The sequence below is a fragment of the Zonotrichia leucophrys genome, chromosome Z, assembly GCF_028769735.1.
Source record: "Zonotrichia leucophrys gambelii isolate GWCS_2022_RI chromosome Z, RI_Zleu_2.0, whole genome shotgun sequence".
Classification (NCBI taxonomy): Eukaryota; Metazoa; Chordata; class Aves; order Passeriformes; family Passerellidae; genus Zonotrichia; species Zonotrichia leucophrys.
The window spans coordinates 58,250,545-58,276,733 of record NC_088200.1 but is presented as its reverse complement, the minus strand read 5'-3'; the positions used below and the strand labels follow the sequence as shown (position 1 = coordinate 58,276,733).

Sequence of the window (26,189 nt, the reverse complement as noted above, 5' to 3'; positions counted from 1 at the left end):
TGACAGCTTGACTCGTAAAGAGGAGCCTCAGACCTGCTCTGGTTCTACAGATTTGCCCAGTACAGAGCAGATGCATGTGCGTGGTTCACAGGCCTCAGGTCCAAAGCAGCCAAAGTTGAACCACAAGGAACTATCCCAGCTAGGGGCGAGCCAACTGTGGCACTGATGGAAATTGAGAGATTCCTGCAGGACACAAGTACTTCTGATAGGCTCAATAGCAAAACCAGATATAATCACTCCAAAACAGTCACTCTTGCAAAATTTAGCTGTATTCCAAATCTAAGGCAAGTCTACAAAGATATTCCTACATTTGTGACATGATTCATGTGCAACTCAACAAACAGTTACACAGACACATCACACTGTAAATGGCTTTCAAGAATTTCCACTTGTCTTCTACAAGTGTCTAGTAAGTGTTTGTGGGGATATACAGTGTCATTTACTTGTATGAAATAGAGGAGTATCAGGTATTGTAGTGATGAAGCCAGTTAAAGATTATCAAATTAATAAAACCCCTTTTTCATAAAAATAGCTATCCTCTGCCTTCACTTGAGACATTATACTAGATTGCTCACCACAGACTTGATTCATCTAAACAGGAAAGATGAAATGAGAAAAGAAAGGTAATTCTTATGCATTTTTATTCTAGAATGGTATAAATGTGCATTTGTTTTCCCTATCCTGCAATTCAATCAAAAAGCAGATCATTTGTAAAAAGAATAATTAATACTTCAAGTTGTAGACCTCAATGATTTCATACCTACAATATCTCAGATTACCATGTTTTGGGAATTTTTTAAATTTAATATATAGTCTCAGCTTCAGGCAATGCAACTTCAATGTTTTCATTTCACTTTATAAAAGTGAACATGCACTTCAAGCCAACTTTGAAGGCAAAGCCTTACTCTTATTAAGGCCTACCATGACAGTATTGTCAAACTCATCTTTTTGCTCTGCATCCGGCTTTTTCTTGCTCTCACTTTCTGATATTTGTAACTCCTTCTTTCTAATAGTTCTTACCAAGTTTGGCTTATATGTCTTGTTCTGTGCCAGCTGAATAGGTGGGAGAGGTGCACATTGATGTTCTTCTTGAGTGCTGTTTGTATAATCAATGCAAAGTTAAGACAGAAAAAATAATCCAAAACTTAGTACAAACACAAACACAGATCCATTAATACTACACACAAAAACCACTGAGTATTGAGAAGAAATCTTGTGAACTAAAAGCTCAGCTGAGTTTAAACTACAAACAACAACTTGTTCCAGTGAAAATTTTGAAGCACCGGTCTTCTAAATATTTCCAACAAAAGAATTAACTAACTTACTGACTACTTGTTGCTATAAAAACAAAGCAGTTTTTACATGTTTTCTTTGATAAGCAAACTAGTATTTCCCTGCATGAAATTAATCCAGTCTTTCAGATGATGAAACAGTTATAAAGTGAATGCTCATTCATGTCATGCTTAGCATAGAAGCTACTGAAATTGCAGTATCACTGGTGTTAAACTATGAGAATGGAAATTTTGTGCAGTATTTTCATTAGAATATGTTTGCCAGATGGCAAGCCACTGGCGCAATAATTTCCTTGTAAAATTCTTTCATTGTTACAGTCAAGGATAAAAGTAGATAAGCCCTTACCCTGCAATAGTAGTAGAAATGTCATCTTGGCAAATTTCAGATAGGCAGGTCTCCAGTCCACTATCCTCTGATCTTGAAAATGTTTTTGGGGACTTACAACTTGGCCTCTCAGAAACCTCCTGAGAGCAAACTGACATCTGCTTTCCCAAGGACTCTAGTGCATTTAAGGCTTCACATTTTCCTGCTTTCTGAAAAATGTAAACACAAGAACCACAAAAAGCTGTAATAATAAACCAAAAGGAGAGTTTATGATGTCTATGAAGTTTGGTATACACCACACTCTGAAAAACTCATGAGAGTTTTTTGCGCTCTCCTACAAACTCCTCTGTAACTGCTCACTAATGATTTCCCAGTCTGTCCAGGACAAATACACAATTTTTTATTTAAGACAACAAAGCCTGAAATCTGTGCCATCTTCTATTAATACTTTTTCTTCCTTCCCTGTCATCTCTATAATGCCACTATGGGTCAGAAAGACATCTGGACGTGCAACAAGAGATTCATCATATCATCAAGTGTGAGTCATCTTCTTCTCCTCACATATGACCAAGTGAAAAGTACACAAGTTTTAAGGTGGAAAATTCAAGCTTTTGAAAAAATTGTTTCAAAAAGTTAACTTTGTATTTTTTAAAATCATCAGTACTTCATTTCACAAAATCAACAGCTCACATATAACTAAAGGAAAAAAACAAAAGCCTTACATCTGTGTCAGGAGGGATGCTACATTCACTATCACACTGCATCAAACTTTCTTCCTTGTTGGTATCTTTCTGTGATGCCCTTTTACTATTTACATCCAGAACTTCCTTTCTGGAAGTTGCTCTTAAATTTGGCTTTGGTCTCTGGAATCGCATCCTCAGTAGCCTAGCAGATGATACAACAGTTTTCTCCTCTTCCTTCTGAGGATGAGATTCCCTGCAAAAACAAGCAAAAGAACAATCAAAGACATGGGACAATAATATGGCATCCTTGTTTAGAGCTCTCAGAGCAATAACAACATTAGTGACATGAAAAAGAGCCAATAAAAACACAGTGATTGTCAATAAATGCCTCTGTATCTTATAAACAGAAAAGCAAAGAAGTTTACCGCCCCTTCCACTTGAGACCTGGAAGGCAAACTGAGACATTTTACTATGATACATACATTTTAAAAATACCTTCCTCTAATCATGTTTAAAAATACCCAGAAGACTTACAGAATACCTGTGGTTGACTGTTTTTTCAGGCGGCACTCTTATACAAAACCAGACCCTGTACTCAAGGATCTATAAAAGCACACTAGAATGCACTGTGGAGACCAACATGGAGAAGACAATCACAGGGACTGAACATCAGAAAAGTGTATTTTTTTGAAAATTAGGCGAATAGTCCAAAGATCAATTTAACATCAAAGAGCATATCAATTTAATGTTTTCAAGCTCTTGGGGTTTTGTTAGTTAAAGTCTAGTATTGTCTTGATATATGTCTTTATATATATACAACTTGTTTGTAATGCCAAAGTTGAATGTAATATGGTATAATACCAAGAGATACTGATAGCTTCGAACCATTTCTTCTCTCAAATGAAGTGAAATAACCTTACCCTGTACTAGAATCTGAAACCGGTTTGGAGACATCTGACAATCCCTTTTCATTTTCATTGCTTTCTGCTTCTGAGGACTTTCCTTGGAAACACTGTCTTGTATTTGAGCTCATCTCAGAATCTGCAGAAACATCTTCTAACGTCACACTGGATAGCTGAGTGCCTTCATGAACTGTTAAATCCTAAAATGAATAAAAGTTCCACTTTGTTAAGATGAAATATTTACTCAATTTCTCTTCTACAAGAGCAGGAAGAAAATGATAAAGTTTAAATATTTTCTACAGAAACATTAAAATTTTTCTTGCTTCTTGTCATCCAACCAATATCAGTGTCTACTATAAAAGTAAAAAGTTCTTTTTCTTTATATTTTCTCTTTTAAGTGGTTCATCTTCCAAGGCGTTTTTTCTTTTCATTTCTCTTTCCAGATGTGGTATCACAATACAACCAAGTCAGATACATTCCATTTCCATGTGTGCTGGTTTTGACTAGGGTAGAGTTAGATTTCTTCACAGTGTTAAGTGTCATGCTGTGGTTTGGGTTTATGCTGCACATAGGGTTGATAACACAGAGATGTTTTAATTATTGCTGAGCAGGGCTTACACAGAGCCAAGGCCTTTCCTGCTTTTCATATTGCCAGCCTGGAGAGGAAGCTGAGGGGGCATGGAAGGGTGGGAGGGGACACAGTCAGAACAGGTAACTCAAACTGACCAAAGGGATATTCCACGTCCTTCTGAGCCATGGACAGGCAGCTCAGCATACAAAGTGGGGGAAGTGGATTTTGTCTTCCCAAGTAACTATTATGTGTGATGAAGCCCAGCTCTCCTGGAGGTGACTAAACACCTGCCTGTTCATGGGAAGTAGTAGAAGAGTTTCTGTTTATGCTCTGCACATGAGTGTAGCTTCTGCTTTCCCTACTAAACCTTACTCAGGGTTATCCAGCACTCAGGAGTTTATCTCAGGCCCTGTTTTCCAGCTTTTACCCTTCCAAGTCTCCAGTACTGCTGGTGGGGCAGTGAGAAAGTGAGCTGGTACTTGGTTGCTGACTGCACTTTAACTTCACACCATAGAAAACGGAAACCAAGTGTAAAAATGAGGAAATTCTATGACTACAAATATAGTTTATTCTGAAATAATAAATAAAGATGCAAAGCCTATCCCTACAAATTATGGAGCATGTACCAAGGTCTTTGTTACCAAGGCTTCTATTAAGGACCCAACAAAACAGTATGCATAAGCAATTGCTCAAGAAACTTACACTTTTGAGGCAGAGATCATTGTTTTCATCTTGATGGGGCGTGACACCTTTTTCTGCTTCTCCACCTTCTCTTGTCTCCTCTTCAGGATCTTTTTCATCTATCAGTTCTTTTTGCCTTGCAATAGTTCTTCCTAGATTTGGTTTTGGTCTCTGTATTCTACCTCTTTTTAGAGGTGTTTGATTCAGCACAATCCGTTTGCTATCTTCTTTTAAACCAGCTGTTTCATTAGACCTGGAAAAACATATATATGATCCCTGAAGTACATACCACATCTGAAAGTGGGAGAAGACTTGGCGAACAGATGCTTTTTTTCCCTCCGTTCTTTTAAATAGTTGTTAACATACACTTACTAAAATATATTACTATCTTCCTGAAAGAATAAAACTGGAAATGTATGTACTAAGGACTGAGAGTTTAAACTTATGCTTGCTCTGCTATTTTCCTCTTCCCATTGGTGACAGGATATGACACTAGAGAGAACTTTCTCTGATCCATAATGGACCTCTTTGTATTCCTATCTAGTCTAGAGGCAGATGGACCCAATTTAATAAAGAGTTTAAAAATATGTAAATATTCAGAGTTTTTCTTCAGTGAATTCAGAAAATACATAAATAACTTTTTTATCTTACTAATGTAAAAGTATCAGTAGTGCATTACTACAATGGTCAGATTCTTCTACAAATTTTACACTGAGCATCAAGCCACTGAGCAGGTTAATGAAAGAAGTAACTGAAATTTTTTTCTGGCACATTATCACACCCACTTTATCTCCACTGATCCTCCTCAAGTATCTCCCTTTAAAAGACAAGCTTGAGGTTTTGGATTTTTATTTCTGTTCTTGGTTTAGGTTGTTTTGGGAATTTTTTTGTGGGGCAGTATTTGGGGGAAAGTTGGCTTTTTCCAGTTTTTATTTTTTACAATCTCTTCTATAAAACATATTATTGCTTTTACACTACAGCTGCCACTTCACTGAAGAAAAATGCAACACTTAACAAATATGTGTATTACATTGCACATATTGAGATTTTTTCTTCCTCTTATTTGACATCTAACACTTAACTACACTTTAAGAACACTTACTCCTATTGTTTAAATACTTATACACTGAAATGGATGCATTTTAGTATTAAAAGTAGGTAGCTAAGGCTTGTTTTAGTTTTTGAGGGACTAAAAATTTTCAGCATTTTTACATCTACATGACTGACTTATAATTTAAAAGTACAACTTTAAAAATGAAAATGCTTAATAAATGTTTCATAATTAATGAAGATTCCTATTTTGCCATCAATTTCTGTAGTGCAGAAGTTTCTTAAAAAACTTCCATAATTACCACACTACGAAATACTACCAGAAACGACAAGAATGGTAAATTGCAGGACAGCAGTGATTATCTTCTTATTTTTCTCATACTTACTGAGACACTGTCTCCAGGACTTTGTCATCTTTTTCTGCAGTATCTTCACTGGTATCATCAGATCTACTGCCTTGGTCATTATTCTGAACAAAAACAGAGTATTGACATGAAATGTCAATGTCTTACATTCATAAAGTACAGCATCACCTAACCGACCAAATAACTGCTTGTAAAAGGAGACAAAATAGATTGCTTATGACACACAAACAATTACAGGATCAATTTCTCAGTCAGACAGGTGCAGAAAAAACTACAGCATATACCTAAAGTTGTATGTGCTGCAGGACATGAAAGATTATTGGCATCTATTGTTTGTGTAACAACCTCTCACCACAACTGAGGTCACTAAGCAATACCACACTACCACTGACAGCAGGTTAAGTAAGTGGCTAATTCCTGTTCATACTCAGGAGCAAAAAAGTAAAGAAAAAAAGATAACATTACTGTTGTACCCAGCAGCTTATTATCTTCAGTTATGTTACTTTATTAAATACCTTCTCAGTTTCTCCCCTAGGCTGTAGATGGGATATTTTATCATTTCCTGCATCTTTTTCAGGCTCTTCTTTCCTTCCAGATGCTCTTGTAACATTAGGTTTAAATCTCTGTCGATATCCTCTAACTATTGTCTTTGCAACTGCAGTTTTTTCAGGTTCTCTGCACAAAGGATCCACAATAACATTTATTCCATAATATTCAAGTCTACAAATACCACACAGTCTTGCACATATTTCTTTACTTGAATTTTGTTGTCTTCAGAAAGATTTGCATAAACTTATGGAAGTTGCTTCACATAAGAAACAAGCTTGGTTTAGTCTTACAATGCACAAAAACTCGATTTATCTACGTATTAAAAAGAGATTAATTTGTCACACAGGTGAGGAATTTAACTAAACTGCATATCACAGCTGCTTCTGCAAGCACCAGAAGCAGAGCCATTACCTGATAACTGAGGCTGGCAGGGAAGCAAAGCCATCGTTATCACACTCCCCTTCTCAAATTACAGGTATTGTTGGTACTTTCATCAACTTTCCAGAAAAGAAGTATATACCTTCTACTTGAGTACCACCTGATATCATCCAAAAAAGTGCTAAAGTCAATTCTGACATTTACATTAAAGCTTCACAGTTACCGCTATCTTTTTCCAGGAGAATTATATGGAATAAACTAACAGTTACAGACAGTTCATACCAGGACACTGGAAAAGTGATCTCAATACTTACTGAGATGCAGTATCCAAATCCTTGTTTTCTACTTCTGTGGCTTCATTATCTTTTCTTCTACTCTCCTCTTCAGAGCACTGGAACTGAGGCAAGGAATATCACTCTTTGACAAGTGTGCAAGTATCATAGCAGCAGTTCTTAAAATGTTCTTTCTGTGGCTGGCCCACAGTATCTCCATTGAGCAAAACAGATGAAGCATCAAGAACAACATACTAAGTAACATTCCTCTTTCTCACCTTTTCACCTGCATTTGCAAGGGTTGGAGAAGAAGTTTTGGCTTCCATTCTGTCTTGTGTTGCTGTCTCCCTCCTTCCAGATGATCTCATTAAATTTGGTTTAGGTCTTTGCAAGCGCCTTCTATCTGCTGACTTTTCAGTTTTCCTTAAGATATAAAGAAAGGTGATATACATTATTACCAAAGAGAAACTTAAAGTCCTATATGGTTCAAGATGTACCTCAAGACCATCACAGACTGCATGGGTCAAGACCCTGCATGCAGCAAGACAATAAACAGGAGAAAAAAAACCCATTGCATCTTTCTGATATTAAAAGATATGCTACGAAGTTATGAAAAGAGCATCAAATAAACCTTAACTTTGCTGGCTTTTAGTGGAATCTACTTCAAAATACTTTAAGGAATCATTTCCTGCTGTTAAATAAATAAGAATATTTTTTTCTCCTTGGGATTCACAATTCATGTCAGTGTGATTAATTTTATATAGAAACAATATAAATCTGCCCTATATACAATGTTTTGCATCCGCCTCTTCTGTCCCCCCATCCCCTTTCAAAGCTATCTCAGTCATGGAAAACCAAACTTTTTTTCAAATACCTTGTCCTACTGCCAGCATCCACATCTTACTGAAGAATGGGGTACGTACATCACTCTCTTTGTCCTTAACCACTGCAATGGCATGTCCTGGGATTCACACACTGACACAGCCCTACATCTTATCAATAATCTTCAGATTGGGAACTACTACCTTTTCTTACATTCTCCCTAGAACAGGACAAATAAAGCTTTGACAGTCTTTATCATAGGAGTGAGCTGTCCTTCAAAAAGGGAAAGACAGAAGTATGAAAAACAAAATAGCATTAACTAGTAGCTCATCTCTAAATTACCTTTAAAAAACTGTATCATGAAATAAGAAGTTGATGATCATGCAAAAATGGAAACCTTAGGCACAGACTACTTCATATATGATTTCTCAGTGTCACCAAAATTAACTTCATAAAGGAGTATAGATAAAACAGAGATATTTTGGAGTATCTTCTATCTTAAAAGTTTGCACCAACTTCCAAAGAGGAACAGTTTCCAAATAGGAAAGAAGAAATACCATACACATGACGTGTACAGCTAATAAGCTCTGATGGACAACTATGAATGTCAAAGGATTCAGTGAGGCCCTTCTATTAAAAAACCAAAAATTAAATTTTACAACCAACCTTTACCCACAATGTGGCAGAATTTCATCATTCTCTTGCTCTTGCTGGCTGTAGAAAGGCTAGGGCTTTTTTCTCAAAGTTTAGCTAAGTCTTTCTCCCTATTCCTACCTACCATTTAGATCTTAGCTAATGCACTACTATGGAGTAATCAAAATTTCTACCAAAAAGCTTCACTGAATAGGGAAAACAACTCATCACGATCTCCTGACTGGTTCAATCTGCTATGGTCAATTGGAATTATATTCAAATTGAGTAGATACAGGTTTAGTTCAAGTGCCACCACAAAGCAAAATAATTATACGTACATGATTTCAGATTGTGAACCACATTCTGATGCACTCTGCTTTCCATCTGGTTTTTGTGAGTGATGCGTATCTTCACTCTGAGGGAGAAATGTTGTAGGAAGGAAACAATAAACTTAGATGATCTTCTACTGTAATGTAACAAAAATCAGAAACAAGATTTCCACAGTGGTTGAGTGTGACTGTGTTCACAGAGATCTTAGGATGAGGGAAGAGAGGAGGATCTGACTCCATGTTTCAGAAGGCTTGATTTATTATTTTACAATATACATCATATACTAAAAGAATAGAAGAAAAGATTTCATCAGAAGGCTAGTTAAGAACAGAAAAAGAAAGAATGACAACAAAGGCTTGCGGCTCAGGCTCTCTGTCTGAGCCAGCTGACTGTGATTGGCCATTAATTAGAAACAACCATGTGAGATCAATCACAGATGCACCTGTTGCATTCCACAGCAGCAGATAACCATTGCTTACATTTTGTTGCTGAGGCCTCTCAGCTTCCCAGGAGAAAAAATCCTAAGGAAAGGATTTTTCATAAAAGATGTCTGTGACAGTTGAGAATGGAAGGGTCTGCTAGAGATCCTCTGGTCCAACCCCCCTGATTAAGTGTAACGGGTTAACCTGGGCCAGATGCCAGGCACCCACCAAAGCTGTTCACCCACTCCTCTCTGCAGCTGGATAGACAAGAGAAAATTTAAGGCAGGGTTCACAGGTGGAGGTAAGGACCAGGAGAGAGATCACTCACTAAATACCATCACAGGCAAAACAGGCTCAACTTAGAAATACCAAATGAATTCATTACTAACAAAATCAGAGCAGGATAATGAGAAGTAAAAGAAATCCTTAAGAATATCTTCCCTTCACCTCTCCCTCCTTCCAGCTGTACCTCCCACTCCAGCAGTACAAGAAAACAAGGAATGGGAGTTATGGTCAGTTCATCACCTGAGGCTGCTCCCACTGCTCAGGAGTCATTCTCCTGCTGCACCTGGGGGCCCTCCCATGGGAGGCAGCTCTCCACGAGCTTTTTTGATGTGGCTCCATCCCATGGGCACCAGCCCCTCTCAAATTGCTGCAGTGTGGGTCACTCTTCTGTGGGGTGTAGTCCTCCAAGGGCCCCTCTCTCCACGGGTCTCCCAGAGGATCACAGCCCCCTCCAGGCATCCACCTGCTCCAGCACGGGCACCTCCATGGGCTGTGGGTGGATCTCTGCATCCCTGTGGATCCCCATGGGCTGCAGGGGCACAGCTGCTTCACCACGGCCTGCGCCACAGCCTGCAGGGGAATCTCAGCTCCAGAGCCTGGAGCAGCTCCTGCCCCTCCTTCTCTACGGACCTTGGTGTTTGCGGAGTTGTTCTTCTCACATGTTCTCTCTCTGCTCTTCTCTGGCTGCAATTACAGATCTGCAACCACTTTTTGTTTTCAACTCTTCTTAAGTATGTGATCACAGAGGTGTTACCATCATTTCGAATTGGCCCAGCCTTGGCCAGTGGCATGTCCATCTTCAGAGCCACCAGGGATTGGCTCTACTGGGCATGGAAGAAGCTTCCAGCAGCTTCTCACAGAAGCCATCCCTCTAGCCCCTTGCTACCAAAAGCAGGCCATGTAAAACTAATACATAAAGGCACCAAGAGATGGTTGCCCAATACTGTGTCCAGACAGCTTCTCAATCTTGCCAAGGATAGAGACTCCACGGTCTCTCTGGGCAGCCTGTGCCAGTGCTTGGTAACCCTCACAGTGAAACAGGATTTCCTGGTGCTCAGAAGAACCTCCTGTCTTGCAGCGTTTGCCCATTGTCTCTTGTCCCATCACTGGGCACCCCTAGAAAGAGCCTGGCTCTGTCCTGTTTGCAGTCTCCCCTTGAGTTTTTGTGGAACTGTTGAAGAGGGATCTCTTCAGATCCTTCAGAGAAGGCTCTCCATGAGCCTTCTCTCCAAGTTGAACAGTTCCTGCTCCTTCAGCGTTTTGTCACAGGAGAGATGCTTCCAGCTCTTTACCATCGGTGTGACCCTTTGAGGGGCTGTCTCCAGTGTATCCAGGTCTCTCCCACAGGGAGCCCAGAACTGGTCAGTCCTGCAGGTGTGGCTTCATCAGTGCTGAACAAGGGGCAAGGATCACCTCCCTTGGCCTGCTGGTAACACTTCTCCTGCTGCAGCCCAGGTCACCATTACCTGCTTGTGCAGCCACAGCACTTTGCTGCTTCACGTTTAACTCAGAGACCGTCAGGACAGCTGGGCTCTTTTCTGCAAAGCTGCTTTCCCACCAGGGTGGCTTTGCAGCATGCAGTGGTGCCTTGGGTTGCTCTTGCCCTGGTGCAGGACTTTGCATCTCCCCGGGCTGAACTTCCTGAGGTTCCTGTAGCCCACTTGTCCAGCCTCTGCAGGTCCCTCTGGAGGCCAATATAACCTTTGGGTGTGTCTGTCCTTGGGAAGCAATTCCTTCTAGATTTGCCTAATCTGTAAACTTGCTGAGGTTACACTCTGCTCCATTATCTAGATCATTCATGGAGCAGCACAAACAACCCAATGTGCATTCCACTCAAATCAGTTTCCAGTTTTACCGTGATTTACCGTGCAGTTTTACTGTGCCAGTAAGCACATGCCAGCAAAATCCTGCTCCAAGGCCTAGCTATTCATATTGCAGTCATTCACTTTTGAACACTTAAAACTGTTCAGCTGTTTAAACTGTCTATGAGGTAAGTCAGGCATGCACAGTATACTCTCTGAATACATTTAGGTTAATGGACAGCCCATTAAGCCCACAAGATATGACAGTATTTCAATTTTGATGATTTTCTTAGGTCTGTTGATTGTTTTTCACTTGATGGTGAAAACACCACAAAAACAATCAAAAAACGGCTTTGTTTTACACACCACTTTCAATGATCAAGGGCAAGATCTTGAGATGAACTAGATAAAAAAACAAAGATACCTTTGATTCTGTAGTTTCTACATATTCTGTTTCCTTGCTTCTAATATTTGAAACTGGTAACTCTGGAATCTGGCTTTCCTCTGATGCTCCATCTCTAATATCTCTGGCTCTCAATTTAGCAGGTTCTGATTCTAGTATAACATCATTGCTATCTTCAAGGCTGAAATAAATAAAAGCATACAGGAACATTAGTGTACTTGTAGAAAAAAAAAAGTTGTTTCTGCTTACAGACAGAGGAAGTTGCACAGAAAAAGAATGCAGTTTTTGACACTAAATAACTACCCATGTTTCAGAGAATCTCATGCAATTTTAATAATATTTGCAGACTATGAGCTTTAAAACATTTTTTGTACTTTTGCACTGCAATTATAAGATGATGTAAAAATCTCATCTGATTATTCTAGACTGATTGCTTTTAAGAAAATAAACTTTAACACAAACAACTGCATGCCAATGGTTTTTTCCTCTCATCTTTCATAACAATCTAGGTTGAGTCCAAAGGCAAATAACTGTCTCTTCAAATACTTCTAATGAACTACTAAAGAAAACGTAAGTTTCTGGGAATATGTATAAAATAACAAACAATTACAACGCAGCTAAATACAGCAAATTAACACACAAAATTCTGAAGCAGCATAATACTCACAGTATTATAATGAATTTTTCAATTTACCACTTTCACATATAATGAGTTTAATAATCAAGCATTCACTTTCTTTTCCATAAAAGTATGCCCAAAACTGAACCCAAAAGCTTGGATCTCACTCAAATTCTGCATAAATAAAATCTAAGCATCATTCCTTTCCCACAAGAAAAATTTTATTACAGATAAAAATTCCAAGCATATAGTACCTCAACTTAGCAACATCATCAACCTGTGCTTCAAGAGAAATATTAGAAGTTAGGATAAACAAAGGTCTTCCTAAGCACTCTTAAAAATGAAATAACTTTTGGAAATTAATTTAGTAATTACGTACATTAATTTTGCAAGGGTGGCCCATTAGGGCAGAGAATATTTTGAGTATATAAATCATAAACAGCTTACTAGAGCCCAGGACAGTTCTCAGAAACCTGCATATTCTGTGCCAGTTAAATGGTGGCAATCATGAATAAATAAAAACAATAATAAACTTTAAGCTATTTTTTTGTTTTGCCTAAGCTTTCCATTATAAATATTACCTGCATAAATTGACTCCACCTTTGCTCTCCATTTGCTTATTCACTGGTGAACAGGACTCTGTTCTCTCTTCCTCTATAACAGCAGTCTCATTTTCCTTTCCTTCAGTAGCACAATCCACTTCTTCTCCACAGGTAGTATCACCATCACTGCTTGAATCATGTATCACTTGTTTCCCTGACAATTAATAGGAATTAAATCAGTTTGGACATTCTGGGAAACATCTTGGAATTTCAGTAATCAAATCCTAGCTACAGTGAAGAAGAGTTAATGTAAGACTAAAATCCCACTAGAAAAGATGTAACTACTAAGATTCAAGAGATCTATTCTCATTTAAAACAAAGTATGTTTAGATTTAGAATGAAAGCTGATTTTAAAAGACAATCTCCTACAAGGCAGATAAGCAACATAAAGGCAAATTTTGACTTTAAAGTTTGCCATGACTTTCTATAAAATTTCTATTTGAACATTTGAAAGTGAGCATTTTTGCCTCTTACTTTTATTAGAGGACTTCCCTTCTTCAGCAGTTTTTGAAGGAACAGGCACTACTTCTGGAATATTCTCCACTTCTTGTTCAAGATCATCTTTTCTCTTCCTCTTTCTCTTCTTTTTTGCTAATGCAGGCTCTAATGCAACCTCTTCTGCTCGTTCAGAAATGTTCAAAGATTCCTCATTTTCTTTCTCAGCTGTCACACCATCTGCTTCTGTTTCTGCATCAGAAATTCCATCTTCCTGAGGTTCATCTTGATCATTAGCAGCTTCTGTGCTGGCAGCTTTTCCTATTGAGACAACAATATGGCTCTTGGTCAACAGTCTGGTGGAGTACTAGGAGCCACAAAGAGCAAAGGCATTTCTACTAAAAACATTTGTGTACTCATGCATCACTGCCAATACAATGCCAGGTGTATGAGCAGGACTGGGGAACATCAGCCACTGACTTGCCAGAAAAGTGTCAGCATTTAGTACAAAACATATTCTGTACATGGGACAACACTTCAGCAGGGGAAAGTCAATATGGGATGCAAAGCCAATTTAGTAAATGTTATTGTGCCTGTGCTTTTTTGCAGTTTATACAGTCACATTTGGGTTCAGTGAAAAACAGACATTGCTACTCCTACAAAGAGTTATTGTATGTCTGCAGAAATAGGTGATGATGGTTACAAAATATATGCCATACTTTATATGCCATATATACCCAAAAGCCATATATATATATATATATATATATGTATATATATGCCATGTACCAATATATGCCATACATACAAAAAAGCAATTTTTCATCAATAAATGTGTAACAGTTGATCATTCTAGCTTACATAAGGAAGCTGAAATTTTATCTAGCTAATAAATAACAAGTTATTTTCTGGGTTTAATGAGTTAAACCCCTATTTTAAGGACATTTTGAGTTGATCCTCTATTTAACCACCAAGAACTTTCCTCTCCTTGTTATTCATCTTAAATGAACTAATTTCTCTGTAACTAAGAACTCCAAAATGAATGAGAAGAAGAAAAGCATAGTCACATTGTTTTATGCATGACATACCTTTAATCTACCACTAAAGTGTAGAAACAAGATTTCTCCACATGGTTTTAAGTCCTAATACATGAGATATTTTACTTACTCACATCCAAAACCAAGGGAACAGAAAAGCAGTAACTTCTTCCATTTTAAGAGATCTTTATTCCTAGCTAGCATCCTCTTCAAAAAGATGTTCACTTGTTTGTTTCACAATACCACTTACAAAATGATAGGTCCTTGTGGAAGAAACAAGTGAACAATGCCACAAAATCAGCAAAAAATGTATGAAACTGTATCAATATACCTGCTTTTAATTAAAGCACATCTGTCAAAGGTCCTTTCCCAGGTACTGAGGTAGTGAAACACAGTGGTGATCCACAGTAATTAAATGTAATCTTTATTTTGAACAAACCAGAAAGATAAAACAACTTTCACATCATTCTCTGAAAATAATCATACTGCTCAGACTCAGAAAGTTCAACTACTATCAAAAGAGAAACAGAACCCTTAAAAGAAGAGACTTTTAAATGCAAGAAAACTTTCAACACAGACGAGTTTGCTAAAGATACGACTTTGGCCCAAAAAATTCTAGAAGTGAATTCATTAGCAACCCATGGAGATATGTACTACTCAGTAAATTAGAATATCAGCACTTCGGTTGGTGGAACAGCACCATTTTCACCATGGTATCATGTTTCTGCTCTGTTACTAATTATTACCATCCTGTACATCAGTAAACTACATCTGAAAAAGTTCAACTATGAAGCTAAAATCTTCTTGTCCTGTCTACAATAGGGAAGGAATATGTGATGCCCTACATGATTTCTCCTCTGATAGCAACATATTACTGATCACTGCTCTGTAATGTCATCTCAAACACTCTTTTAAAATACCTTTTGACTTCCTTTGTGGCCTTGGAGACTTTTTTTCTTTTGGCTTTTGGCTTTTAACAGTCTTTTGCTTCCTCTTTCCCTCATCTGCTAAGACCTTCTCAAGCAGCTGGGCAAAGAATTCAAAATCAAAGGGTCGTTTTTCTTCTATCAGATTAAAGCAAAGAAACAGAACAGATTTTGAAGTTGATTAGTTTTTCAAGTTTCATCTTTGTAAAATAATCAGTGATACATGACATAATATTAAAAAGCAAAGGTCAGATACATTTAAAGAGAGAGTTCTTGAAAGTATTTTATGTATCACTTGGGCAGGGGCTGAAGGTGACATAAAGGTGACTGGAATATGGTACCTTGACTTTAAAAAACAAGTTATAAACTAAGTAGTTCAAAAAATGTAAGGACTGACAAATACATTAACTATACCACATTATCAAATAATGCATGAACATACTGCTGTAGAACATACGTACCTCATTCAACTAACAAAGAAAGTCTTTAAGGAGTCTCAAAGCAGTTCACAATAAATAAATGTGCTAGAAATTCCCATTAATAAAAAGAATTATCTTCAACTGAATATAGAGAAAGTTTATATTAATCTCATTTACCAGACAACCAGAAAAAATAGAAAACAAACCTAAATATCATTGTTGTGAACTATACTTATAATGAAAACCTAAGATGCCACAGCCTCTGGATTCATCTATGAGCAAAAACTTTCTTCTAAGTAATTCAAACAAGGCAAAGCAGAGAAAATACCATCAAAATAGATGGGCTACCATTTAATGATTCATTGTAGGGTAGGGAATATTTACTTACTGAAAGCTTTGTCTATTCTCCATCCATTAGCTTTTTCCTCACGTTTGAACTTGTTCTAAAAGCAAATGCACAGCTGTGTTTATCTTAAGAAAGAAATGCAACAATATGTGGCACAAAATGGCAGCTCAAGCTATGCCTTCAGTGCAACATACCAACTACAGTTGTTGAAATTCACATGCCTATCCACAGAACACAAGTTTGTAACTAATTTTTAAATATAAAATCTGTTACCACAGCTTATCACCAGAAATACCTTTTTTATTATTTTCTACACCTTTTCCTGCCATTTAATCTGAGCAAGGTTTGAAATACCAAAGACTTTCCCAGCTGTGTACAACAAAAAAGATAACAGTCTAAATGGCCTATCGGCATTCTTTAACTAAAACAAAGTACGTTTAAGGACGCTACATTTACTACATACAGCCATAGAAATTCAACTAGCATTCTAATATTTCAGATACAATCTCTTGAAACAGGTATCAGAAAACAAGCACTACAGTCAAGAAAATTCGCACCAAAAATTATCAACACTAGTAGAGGAAGCATGGGAATGCAAATAAGAAAAAGAAAAGTAAAATCACATGTTTAATTTCTTTATTGAATGCTTTAATTTTTACCTTAATTTCTGCTCTGGCTCTGTGAGGAAACAGCCGCCCAATCAAGGAGAAGTCTGTTCCTACCATACTGATAGCTAAAAAGAACATGTCTGTTTCTGTAAGGGAAAAGAAAGACAAAATTACACACACTTAAATATTTACTAAACCATCCTTCTTCAGAAATAAAAACAACTTGTAAACTTAATTTCATAAGATCAGTAACTTTGAGGTTGTCTACTGTAGCTGCAAGTCCAGGTGAGTATGTATGGAACATGTTTGTTATTTTACCTAGGTCCCTCTAATAACATTTGCTGAATGAACTATCAACAGAAAGAATTGTCTAAACTATTAGAAAACTGCAGAATGTGAAGTGTGCTTTCTAAAGCTAGTAAATCAAAGCTAACCAACCTCAAATTGTCCATATCCATTTTTATTATGAACATAAGCACAAACAGAAATCAGAAAATCATCATGTAAATTTACCCTCTCCATTATCAAAAGGAAAAGAGTGCATTCTAAAGAGACCACAATGAATTCTGAAGCCAATTTTTCCATCCATAGCAGTAAAAAGTAATTTCCAATTGTAAAAAGTCTTGCACAGTGTTGTAAACCTGGAGATAAGAGTCAATTCACAACAGGAGTAATGAAGAACCCAACCTACCCACTCATAAGAACACAGCTGTCCACTTGCACTGAAACCAGTCCACACAGAAATACCTTATACAATCTACTCCTGCCCATGAGGGAAGAACCTATTTAAGTACCATATAGAACTCAAATATCTGTAAACCAGAATCCAAAATTATGCTCTTGGTAAAGCAGACTAGCATTTTCTCAGCATCTAAACATCCATGGCAGAAAAAAAGTACAGGCAGTCTGCACATTAAAAGGCACTGGATTTTTTAAAAATGTCAGTTTTCACAGTAAATACCCCAGCTCTGCCTGTTGTAAGAGTGTGGAGGGTTGAGATTACATGAGATGACATGTAAGTAGATCCATTTACTCCACTGGGAATGAAAACTGTCAAGTATAAAGCATACATGAAAACAATAACTTTTCTGCGGACTCAAAGCTTGAAACCAAAAATACATTCACCTTTATTTGACCATGGCTTCGTGTAAAAACTTTTCCTGAAGCTAGAATATGTAGTTGTAGAGCCACGCTCAAAGATGGGATCATTTTCTTCAACAACACATGGACCTTTTGTTCTTAGAACTTCTACAGTTAAGCTGGGAAAGAAAACAAGAAAGACACACCTCAAAATATTACTAAGAAAAAATATAGTAGATGTTTATAAGACAGCTATTCAAATTTTTTTTCCACAAGTGAGCATGTCTATTGTGTAATAATTTTAATTATTACACTAACACGGACTTTAATGGGAGAATGCAGTAAGAAAACACGACCCTATTCATCCTCTGTAAGTAAATTTGCTTTCTCTGTTTTACATATAATATAAATAATATATATATATATATATATGTAATACAGACAGAAATAATTAAGTAGCTTCAAAAAAAAAAAAAAGGACTTTTTAACATTTGAGAATGCTATTTTATAAAACCATGACAACCTCTCAATATCCTTCTTCAATACTTTCAAATTCTTTTACCAGGCCACCTTTATCCTTTAACCTTGGCATAAATTTCATGTTAATACCTTTGGGGAACTCAGAAATTTGATAATCTATTTTTTAAACATCATATTATAAGCAAAGTTACTGAAAACACTGACAGGAGAATAAAGCAGCAACAGTCAAGATGCAAAGCCGGAGCAAATCATACTGATAACCAAATAACAGTAAGCAGATACATGTTAACTATGAGAAGCAAAAAAGTCAGCAAAACAGAAGAAGACATCTGAAAGTCTGACAAATCTTCAGTGTTCATTCACAGTAATAAAATATGTCATCTTCCTCTCTACCTCTTTCCCCAAAAATATTTCTCATAAAGTATGCCATTACAAAGATGCAGACTACTGCTGTTTGTATTTTGCCACGTCTTTGTTTCCTAGGTCTGTGTAGCTCAACTCTCAAACATAAATACACTCATTCTCATCCCCATCCAAAGTAGTCCTCTATTTGCAAACTGAGCCGCAATGCAATACTGTCCATGAGTCAGGCACAGAATTTGTCACCTTTCTTCATCCAGAATGATGGAACCATCTTCTGCTACTTTCACACGAGGAACGAGAAGTGGGCCATCCTGACTCTCTTCCCCATTCTCTTCTTCCTCCTCCTCCTCTTCTTCATGATGAGGAGTACTTTTCTCTTCCTGTCTACAATTTTTAAGACAGCACACAAAAATACTGTTCAGTGTTTTGAATTGCTGCTCATTCAACAGACATTCAACAATTTGATAAACCACCCACCAATGCAATACATCAAGAAATCAGTCAATATGTGAACTCTGAAACCTGCTTTTTATTCAACTGTAAATGGAAATATGTAAAACTTAAGGTTGCAAGCAAAATGTTCTTTAACCACGATACCAGCCAAAATTGCAATTTTTATAAATTAGACTGTGATATTTGAACAGTAAAATATATTATCACAGAAATGCAGGGGTTTTTACACCAGAAAACTTTCCAACTATACTTCACCATCAAGACTTACTCCTTCATTTGACACAGTGTAGAACTTCTTTCTGTTCTCTTTTCTTCTACCAATGAAGACCTAGAATGTCATAAAAAGCTAGAGATTATTGTTTGTACAGATATATTTCTGCTTTCTTCCAGGAAACTGGCTTTTAGTGCACAACGGACAAAGAAACACAAAGCTTTTTTTTCAGCTCTTTGTATCACATCTACATTGAACTACAAACAACCTCTGCTTAGTAAATTTTGCCCTTTTTTGTACAAGCAAGGACAAAAAAAGATACTTCAAGCAGAAATCCATTGTATGGATACAGGTAACATGAAAGCATCTTGCTTTTTACCCCTAGGGGACTATTCAGTGTAAAAGAAAAAATAAGGGAAGTGATAAATAAAACACACAAACACACAATTGTTAAGAAGCGAGTGATAACAGATGATACCAGAAAATTCATCTACTAGTGAAAGAACAGGACTTAGATAACTGAACTTCTATTCATGTGATTGCTTTTGGCAGTTGCAGGAAAAAGGCCCTGCTTTGCTCTGTTTGTGGCAGTCTGTACAGCCAGCTGCATTAGTGAAACATGCCAGTGAAGCAGCAGCAACTACATTCATCCACGGTAAACACCACTAGGGTCTTGCAGTGCATTTTTCACTTCAGCACCTAGGAGGAGAAATACTTAGCTTCCTAAGTCCACTGAGTCTGGTGGGCAATTATCCCTAACAACCACAACTAAAAATTTCACAGCAGGGAGCTGGAAAAAAAAATTCTACTAGTCTGTATTTCTGCAGAGATAAATCAACTCTAGGGACAGATACATGTTCGTGTGTTTCAATAAGTACACTAAGCTCCATTCTCACTTCTGCACTAGAATTAAGTAGATGTGAAAACTAGAAGCTAGTCTAGAAGCCTTTGTTACCACTGCAACAACTCTGTATCTGTGCCAATACTCCATATTTAAGTATTATAGAGGTTGAAAAGTAACTTAACCTAAGGAGAGAGACAAAAAGTCATACTTACTTCATAGGATTGTTTTCTGGCAGATAGTATATTAAGTCTCTCATGGTCATTTTAGAACGATCTGGTGGAGAACGTCCTTCAATTACTGGAGGCCTGTGTTTCAACTTCTTCCATACAAATCAAAATGAAACAAAAAAAAACCAATAAGCACTTAGATTCACCCTGAAAATATTTTATAGTTCACAAATTATTATTACTTTTGTTTATTTTTGAAGTACCCCATTCATAGAATTTTGTTATTCACACACACACACATACCACTCCCAAGAACCAAAACAAGATTATCTTAAAAGTGTCCCTTTCTCAGCGAGGGCATTACAGACCCTTAAGCCACTTATTCTTTCAGAAGCATTCAATACCTGGCACAAATAAGTTAAAAGTTATTCAACATTACAGAACTCTGACAATGACCAGTTTGAAAAAATATCCCAAATCCATCCTGCTTGCAGCACACTTCTCTGCTGTATTGTGAAACTCTCAAAATTGGGATGTTGACTACAAAATAACAGGTGTCATGCCAAAAAGACTTGTGGTCTAATCAAAGAAAAACGTAGGCAATTCTTTGTAAAATCTGTATTATTAGGGAACAAAGCACTGTTACTGCTTATGAACAGAATAAATACATAGAGAGTTATGAGGTGTGACAGACAACTAGCAGTGAGCAGCTGACAATCATCAGAAAACACTACTGCAAAGAGATAATGTATGCAGGGTGAATCAAACGTCTTGCCCTTCACAGATAAGCACCGCTCAACACAGGCCTTACCATCCGCTCTTTCTTCAGCTCTTCTTTAAGCATTTCTCTTAATTTCCGAGCTTTGAGGATCCTTTCGCGGTCAGAACATGTTCGTCTGACTTTCTCAGGAGAAGGTTTCACAGGTAGCTTTTCCTCCTGTGCTCGTGATCTTTCCTGTGTTGGTCTCTCCTTGAGAGGAGAGGGTACATTCTTCTGCAAGCTATCATCATTTTTCTGAGCAGCTACACCAACAGTTTGCTCTTTGTTCACAGACTTTTTTAGCGGTGAAAACTGTGGCACTTGTGGCACAGGTGTTTTCTTCTCAGGAAGCATAGGAGACTTTACAGAGCTTTCAACATTACTCTTTTCTGATGGGGAGGAATCCTTCTGAAGTGAAGCACTGCCATCAGAAGCTTGTGATGTTCGCCTCTGTGGTTTTGGTGCAGAACGCTGAGTAGATGATGGTCCAGCTCTGGGTTTGACAAGATTTGGCATGGTGGAGATACGTTTTCTTCTCTGTGTAAGCATCTCTGCAGGTTTACTAGCTTCCCCAGCGCCACTTGTATTGTCCGCTTTGTCATCACTGGAAAATTTAAGAAAGTATTCTGAAGTTCTTTACAGTGATAGATTTGTTGCTCTTAGTTTCAAGATGTGTTTATGGCCCAACATTAGGCTACAGGAAAGCAGCTATACACAAGAAGCCATGCTAGGACCAACATGTAGCTGGTACTTCCTCATCAAATAATCAGCTCTAGGAGCCGACATTATTTTCTAATACTAATCACTGATGCACAAGCTTGCAATAGTAACACATTCTCACACCCCACCTCTTTTTCTGGAAGGCTCTCTCCTTTCAGCTGAAAATATCAGTACCATAAAGCTTTCTAAAAAATTACATAACTTTAAAAAAAATATTTACATAACATAGGTGATATATTAAAACCAAAGCTGTATGTAACAGTGGTTTGATGATTTTTATTACAACAAAAGTGAACATTCCTCTCACACATTTGCAAGTAGATGATATGTAACCTGTGACTTCCACAAAAACTTCAGCAGTCAAACTGCTGCTCACACTTAACACATTAATAGCTCTTAGCTTCCCTGGAAAATTTGGTATGTAAGTACTTTTTCTATCACTTATATAGAAATGATTTTCAAAGCGCAAGTAAAACTGCCAACCATTATGATCATCCCAAATCTGCTGACTCCACCAGTGTTCAGCTTCATGGCTGTTGCTCATAGTAAGATTGTAGTATATAATTACAACTGAGTCATAAAGAGAGTTTTTTTTACTTTTATGTTGGAACTATGCCTTGGTTCTGTAAGTAAGGACAACAATGGTTCATGTACACATTTTAAAAATGGTGGTCAGAAGTAAATGTTTTCCAAGAAATATAAAAAAGTATAAACACACAGTCAAACTTTTCAAAATTCTCTCCAGCTACTTTCGATGATTCAGGTATATGCTGCAGATTATGTGTTTGCATTTAGCAGCCTCTGTTAAATGGCTGAATCAATTTGTCCCACACTGTGAGTTCATACACATTTTTAGTACAGAAAATCCTTGGGCAAAGAGTTTAGAGGGCTTCTTACATGGTGCCTATTTAGGTGTTTTGAATGAGATCTTGCAAGTTCCACTCAACATCCACTGTTCTTTGTACAGCAAAGACATTGGAAAGTAATTCTTCATTCACCTTCTCCACACCATCTATGTTATGTGAGTTTTTAATTGGAGTGCAGCACTGGATTTCTGAACAGTTAAATAAAATCTAACAGAGAGTATATTAAAAAATTAGAATTCTCTTACAGAATTTTAATTTCCCTGATATTTAACAAAACTTATTCAGTATATAGAAAACAAAACTATGTAAAGTGACTGATGCTACAGACACAGACTTGAGCACCTGTGAATAAAGAGTTAAGTGTCTGCCCCTCCACTTTCCCTCATGAAGAAGCTGTAGATTGCAATGAGGTCTCCCGTCAGTCTCCTCCAGGCTGAACAGAACAAGTGACCTCACCATTCCTCATCCAGCTTCACCCCAAGGCCTCACCATTTTTGTTGCCCCCCCTCTTGGATGCCCTCTAACAGCTCAATGTCTTTCTCATACTGTGGCACCCTGAACAGCCCCCAGCACTGTAGGTGAGGCTGCCCCAGAGCAGAGCAGAGCAGAGCAGGACAATGCCCTCCCTTGCCTGGCTGTGATGCTGTGCCTGATGCACCCCAGGACACGGGTGGCCCCTCTGCCTGCCAGGGCACTGCTGACTCACGTTCAACTTGACACTGACCAGGACCCTCAGATCATTTTCCTCCAGTCTCTTGTTCCCTGGTCTGTCCATACACTCAGAGCTGCCCCACCCCAGGTGCAGAATCTGGCACTTTCCCTTGTTGAACTTCATATGCCTGGTGTTTGCCCAGCCCTCCAATTTGCTGAGGTCTCTCTGCAGGGCCTCCCTGTCCAGGTATCATGTGCATTTTGTATCATGGGCAAACTTACTTAATATAGCTTTGAAATCTGTGTCCAGGTCATTTGTGAAGCTGTTGAGGAGCTCAGGGCTGAGAAGGAGCCCTGTGGAACCCCACCAGTGACAGGTCACCAGTCTGATGTCACCCCATTCACTGTAACCCAACCCATGAACCAGTTGCTCACCCATCACATGATGCGTTCATCCAGGTGTGTGCTAGATGTTTTGTCCAGAAGGAAGGATAGTGTGACAGCCAGTATAGAAAGCTCTACTGAGATCCAAGAAGTTCTCATGAACTGGATTCCTGGTCAGCTAGGTGGGCTACCCTGTCAGAAGGCTATATGGCAAAGGCCTGTTTTTAGGCCATGAGAACAGATTGCAGTGCTTTTCAGAGTCACACCAATTTCTAGTTTTGAAACTTAAAATTATATTACACTGATGCTCCTGTTAAATTACAAACACAAAAGTCTTTTACAAATCTCCTGAAACAGCAACAATAGCCTCTAAGCAAAAAATGGAAAAAAATTCTTCATTTAAAAAAAAAAAACAACAGATAGCCAAGGATCCAGTAAGGTGATTGTTGTAACATAAAAATTACATCCTGAAGCACAATGTAAAACAAGTAAAGATGTAAGACACAAGTTGAATAAAAGGCAGTATGGGTTTCCTAAAGATATGCCATGCCAACTAGTCTAATACCTGAATTTCCAGCCACTGAAACAGAAGACACTAACACTGTTTCATCATGCTGTCATAAGGGGCAAGCTTCAACTGAAAGAATAAAGGTATTTATGAAAGACTCAAACCCAGCTGTACAAAAGAAGTATGAATGTTGTTCTGAAGAACGATTATCAGACTGAGGATGTCCTGAAACAGTGATCTGTACTGCCTTTGGTGGGGACAGTTAACTTCCTTCACAGTAGCTCACACGGTGCTGTTTCAGAATTGCGACACAAGAGCACTGACAGCACACCCTGTTTTCAGCTAATGCTGAGCAATGATTGTGCAGCAACAGGGTCGTTGCTCACTGTGCACCGTGGCTGACCACTGGGGATCAGCAAGAAGCTGGGAGGGGACGCAGCCAGGACAGCTGATCTCAGAAGATGAAGGGCTACCCCACACCATGTGACATTGTGCTCCTCAATAAAACCCAGGGGAAGAAGAAAAAAAGGACATTTGGAGTTATGGCGTTTGTCTTCCCAAGTACCTGTTATGAGTGATTGATCCCCTCCTTCCTGGAGACAATAAAGCACCTGCAGGTAGTGCTGAATGAATCCCCAATTCTGCTTTACTTATGTGCACAGGATCTACTGAACTGTCTTTATCTTGACACAACTTTTCTCACACTTTTGCTGTTCTGATTTTCTGCCCATCTCACAAGGCTGGGATGGGCAGGGGTGTGGGGAAGCAAGCAAGAAACTGGGTGGGGTTTAGCAACCAGCCAGGCTTAACCTACAACAGGGATGTCCTCAGGGAGGGCCAGTCCTAAGGCCAACTTCACCATGTGCTTCCATCACAATAAAAAGCCCTTTAAGAACTTAAAAAATAGACAATAAAGCCCGCAAAAAGGAAGAAAGTCCTCCCTTGCCAATGCATAAAGAAATGAACATAAAACAGCAAATGCTGTAGGAATACAAAATCAAACTCATCTGGTTACAGAGCACAAATAATTTTTGCAGCACACAACAAACCAGAGCTACTGGCTGCCGTGGAGTCAGAAATAATGAGTGTCGGACCACACTGGGCCCCTCCTTTGCAGTCTTCACTTACAGAATCACAGAAGCAACTGGGCTGGAAAACACCTCGAGATCGTCGAGTCCAACCTATGACCCAACACCACCTTGTCAACCAGACCACAGCACTAAATGCTACGTCCAATCTTTCCTTAACCACCTCCAAGGAAGTCACCACTCCACCACCTCCCGGGGCAGCCAATTGCAATGTTATTCCAGGACCTGCTGCACAACGGCAGTGAAGAAACGGGGGTTCATCTTAGGCTGCGAACACCCCCAAGTCTTTGTCTGACAACCCTGGACACGGAGTCACCGGGCACCGACCGCACGCGTCTTCCACGAGATCTGCAGGACGAGCCAGCGCCCTTTCACAGCACTGACAACCAGACGGTGACGGGCCACGGCACGCAGCGCTACGCAGAGCCACCGCAACCTCCCGGGATCCGCCGGGCTCCTGCCCCGCACAGCCCCGTCCCGCTCCCGGGGATCCGCGGCCCGACACAGAGCCGGGGGAAGTTCGGCGGGACTCACCTCTCTGCCCGCCGCGCGTCCGCCGATTCCGCCGCGGTCCCTGCTCCGTCCACCGCCGGGGTGTCGGAACCTGGGGGTTCCGGCGGCTCCGGGTCCACCCCGCCAGCGCCGGTGGCGGCGGCCCTGCCCGGGGGCCGCACATTGGGTCGCACGGTGAGACGGGCCCGCCGGAACATGGCGGCGGCGCCGGGAGAGGCGCGCGCCGGGCGCTCCCGGGACAGGCGCGAACTCGGCGGCGTCAGCAGCGCGCGGCGGCGTGCGCCGGCTGATGCCGCGAGCCCGGCCGGCTCACGGCGTGCCGCCCCGGCGGCGCGCCCCGCGAC

The 26,189-nt window shown here is 39.1% G+C and overlaps 1 protein-coding gene across 2 annotated transcripts in view; it reads right to left on the bottom strand.

Annotated features, from left to right (window-relative positions):
* The window catches only part of BDP1 (B double prime 1, subunit of RNA polymerase III transcription initiation factor IIIB), a 52,703-nt gene extending 26,521 nt beyond the window's left edge, over window positions 1-26,182 (bottom strand). The window contains exons 1-22 of one of the 2 annotated variants that reach the window (XM_064735362.1): window positions 25,867-26,182; window positions 21,167-21,719; window positions 20,401-20,507; window positions 19,402-19,461; window positions 18,924-19,064; window positions 17,883-18,016; window positions 16,809-16,903; window positions 16,192-16,246; window positions 15,379-15,522; window positions 13,461-13,742; window positions 12,966-13,140; window positions 11,787-11,946; window positions 8,862-8,938; window positions 7,347-7,491; window positions 7,111-7,193; window positions 6,385-6,544; window positions 5,891-5,973; window positions 4,476-4,707; window positions 3,221-3,402; window positions 2,340-2,553; window positions 1,639-1,826; window positions 922-1,096 (exon numbers count right to left, since the gene is read on the bottom strand). In XM_064735362.1, the coding sequence (XP_064591432.1) occupies window positions 922-1,096; window positions 1,639-1,826; window positions 2,340-2,553; window positions 3,221-3,402; window positions 4,476-4,707; window positions 5,891-5,973; window positions 6,385-6,544; window positions 7,111-7,193; window positions 7,347-7,491; window positions 8,862-8,938; window positions 11,787-11,946; window positions 12,966-13,140; window positions 13,461-13,742; window positions 15,379-15,522; window positions 16,192-16,246; window positions 16,809-16,903; window positions 17,883-18,016; window positions 18,924-19,064; window positions 19,402-19,461; window positions 20,401-20,507; window positions 21,167-21,719; window positions 25,867-26,042 (3,621 nt within the window). In that variant the 5' untranslated portion in view covers window positions 26,043-26,182. The remainder of the gene's footprint in view (window positions 1-921; window positions 1,097-1,638; window positions 1,827-2,339; window positions 2,554-3,220; window positions 3,403-4,475; window positions 4,708-5,890; window positions 5,974-6,384; window positions 6,545-7,110; window positions 7,194-7,346; window positions 7,492-8,861; window positions 8,939-11,786; window positions 11,947-12,965; window positions 13,141-13,460; window positions 13,743-15,378; window positions 15,523-16,191; window positions 16,247-16,808; window positions 16,904-17,882; window positions 18,017-18,923; window positions 19,065-19,401; window positions 19,462-20,400; window positions 20,508-21,166; window positions 21,720-25,866) is intronic. The other variant, XM_064735363.1, reaches the window with a different exon arrangement.
* Between the last annotated feature and the right edge of the window lie 7 nt (window positions 26,183-26,189).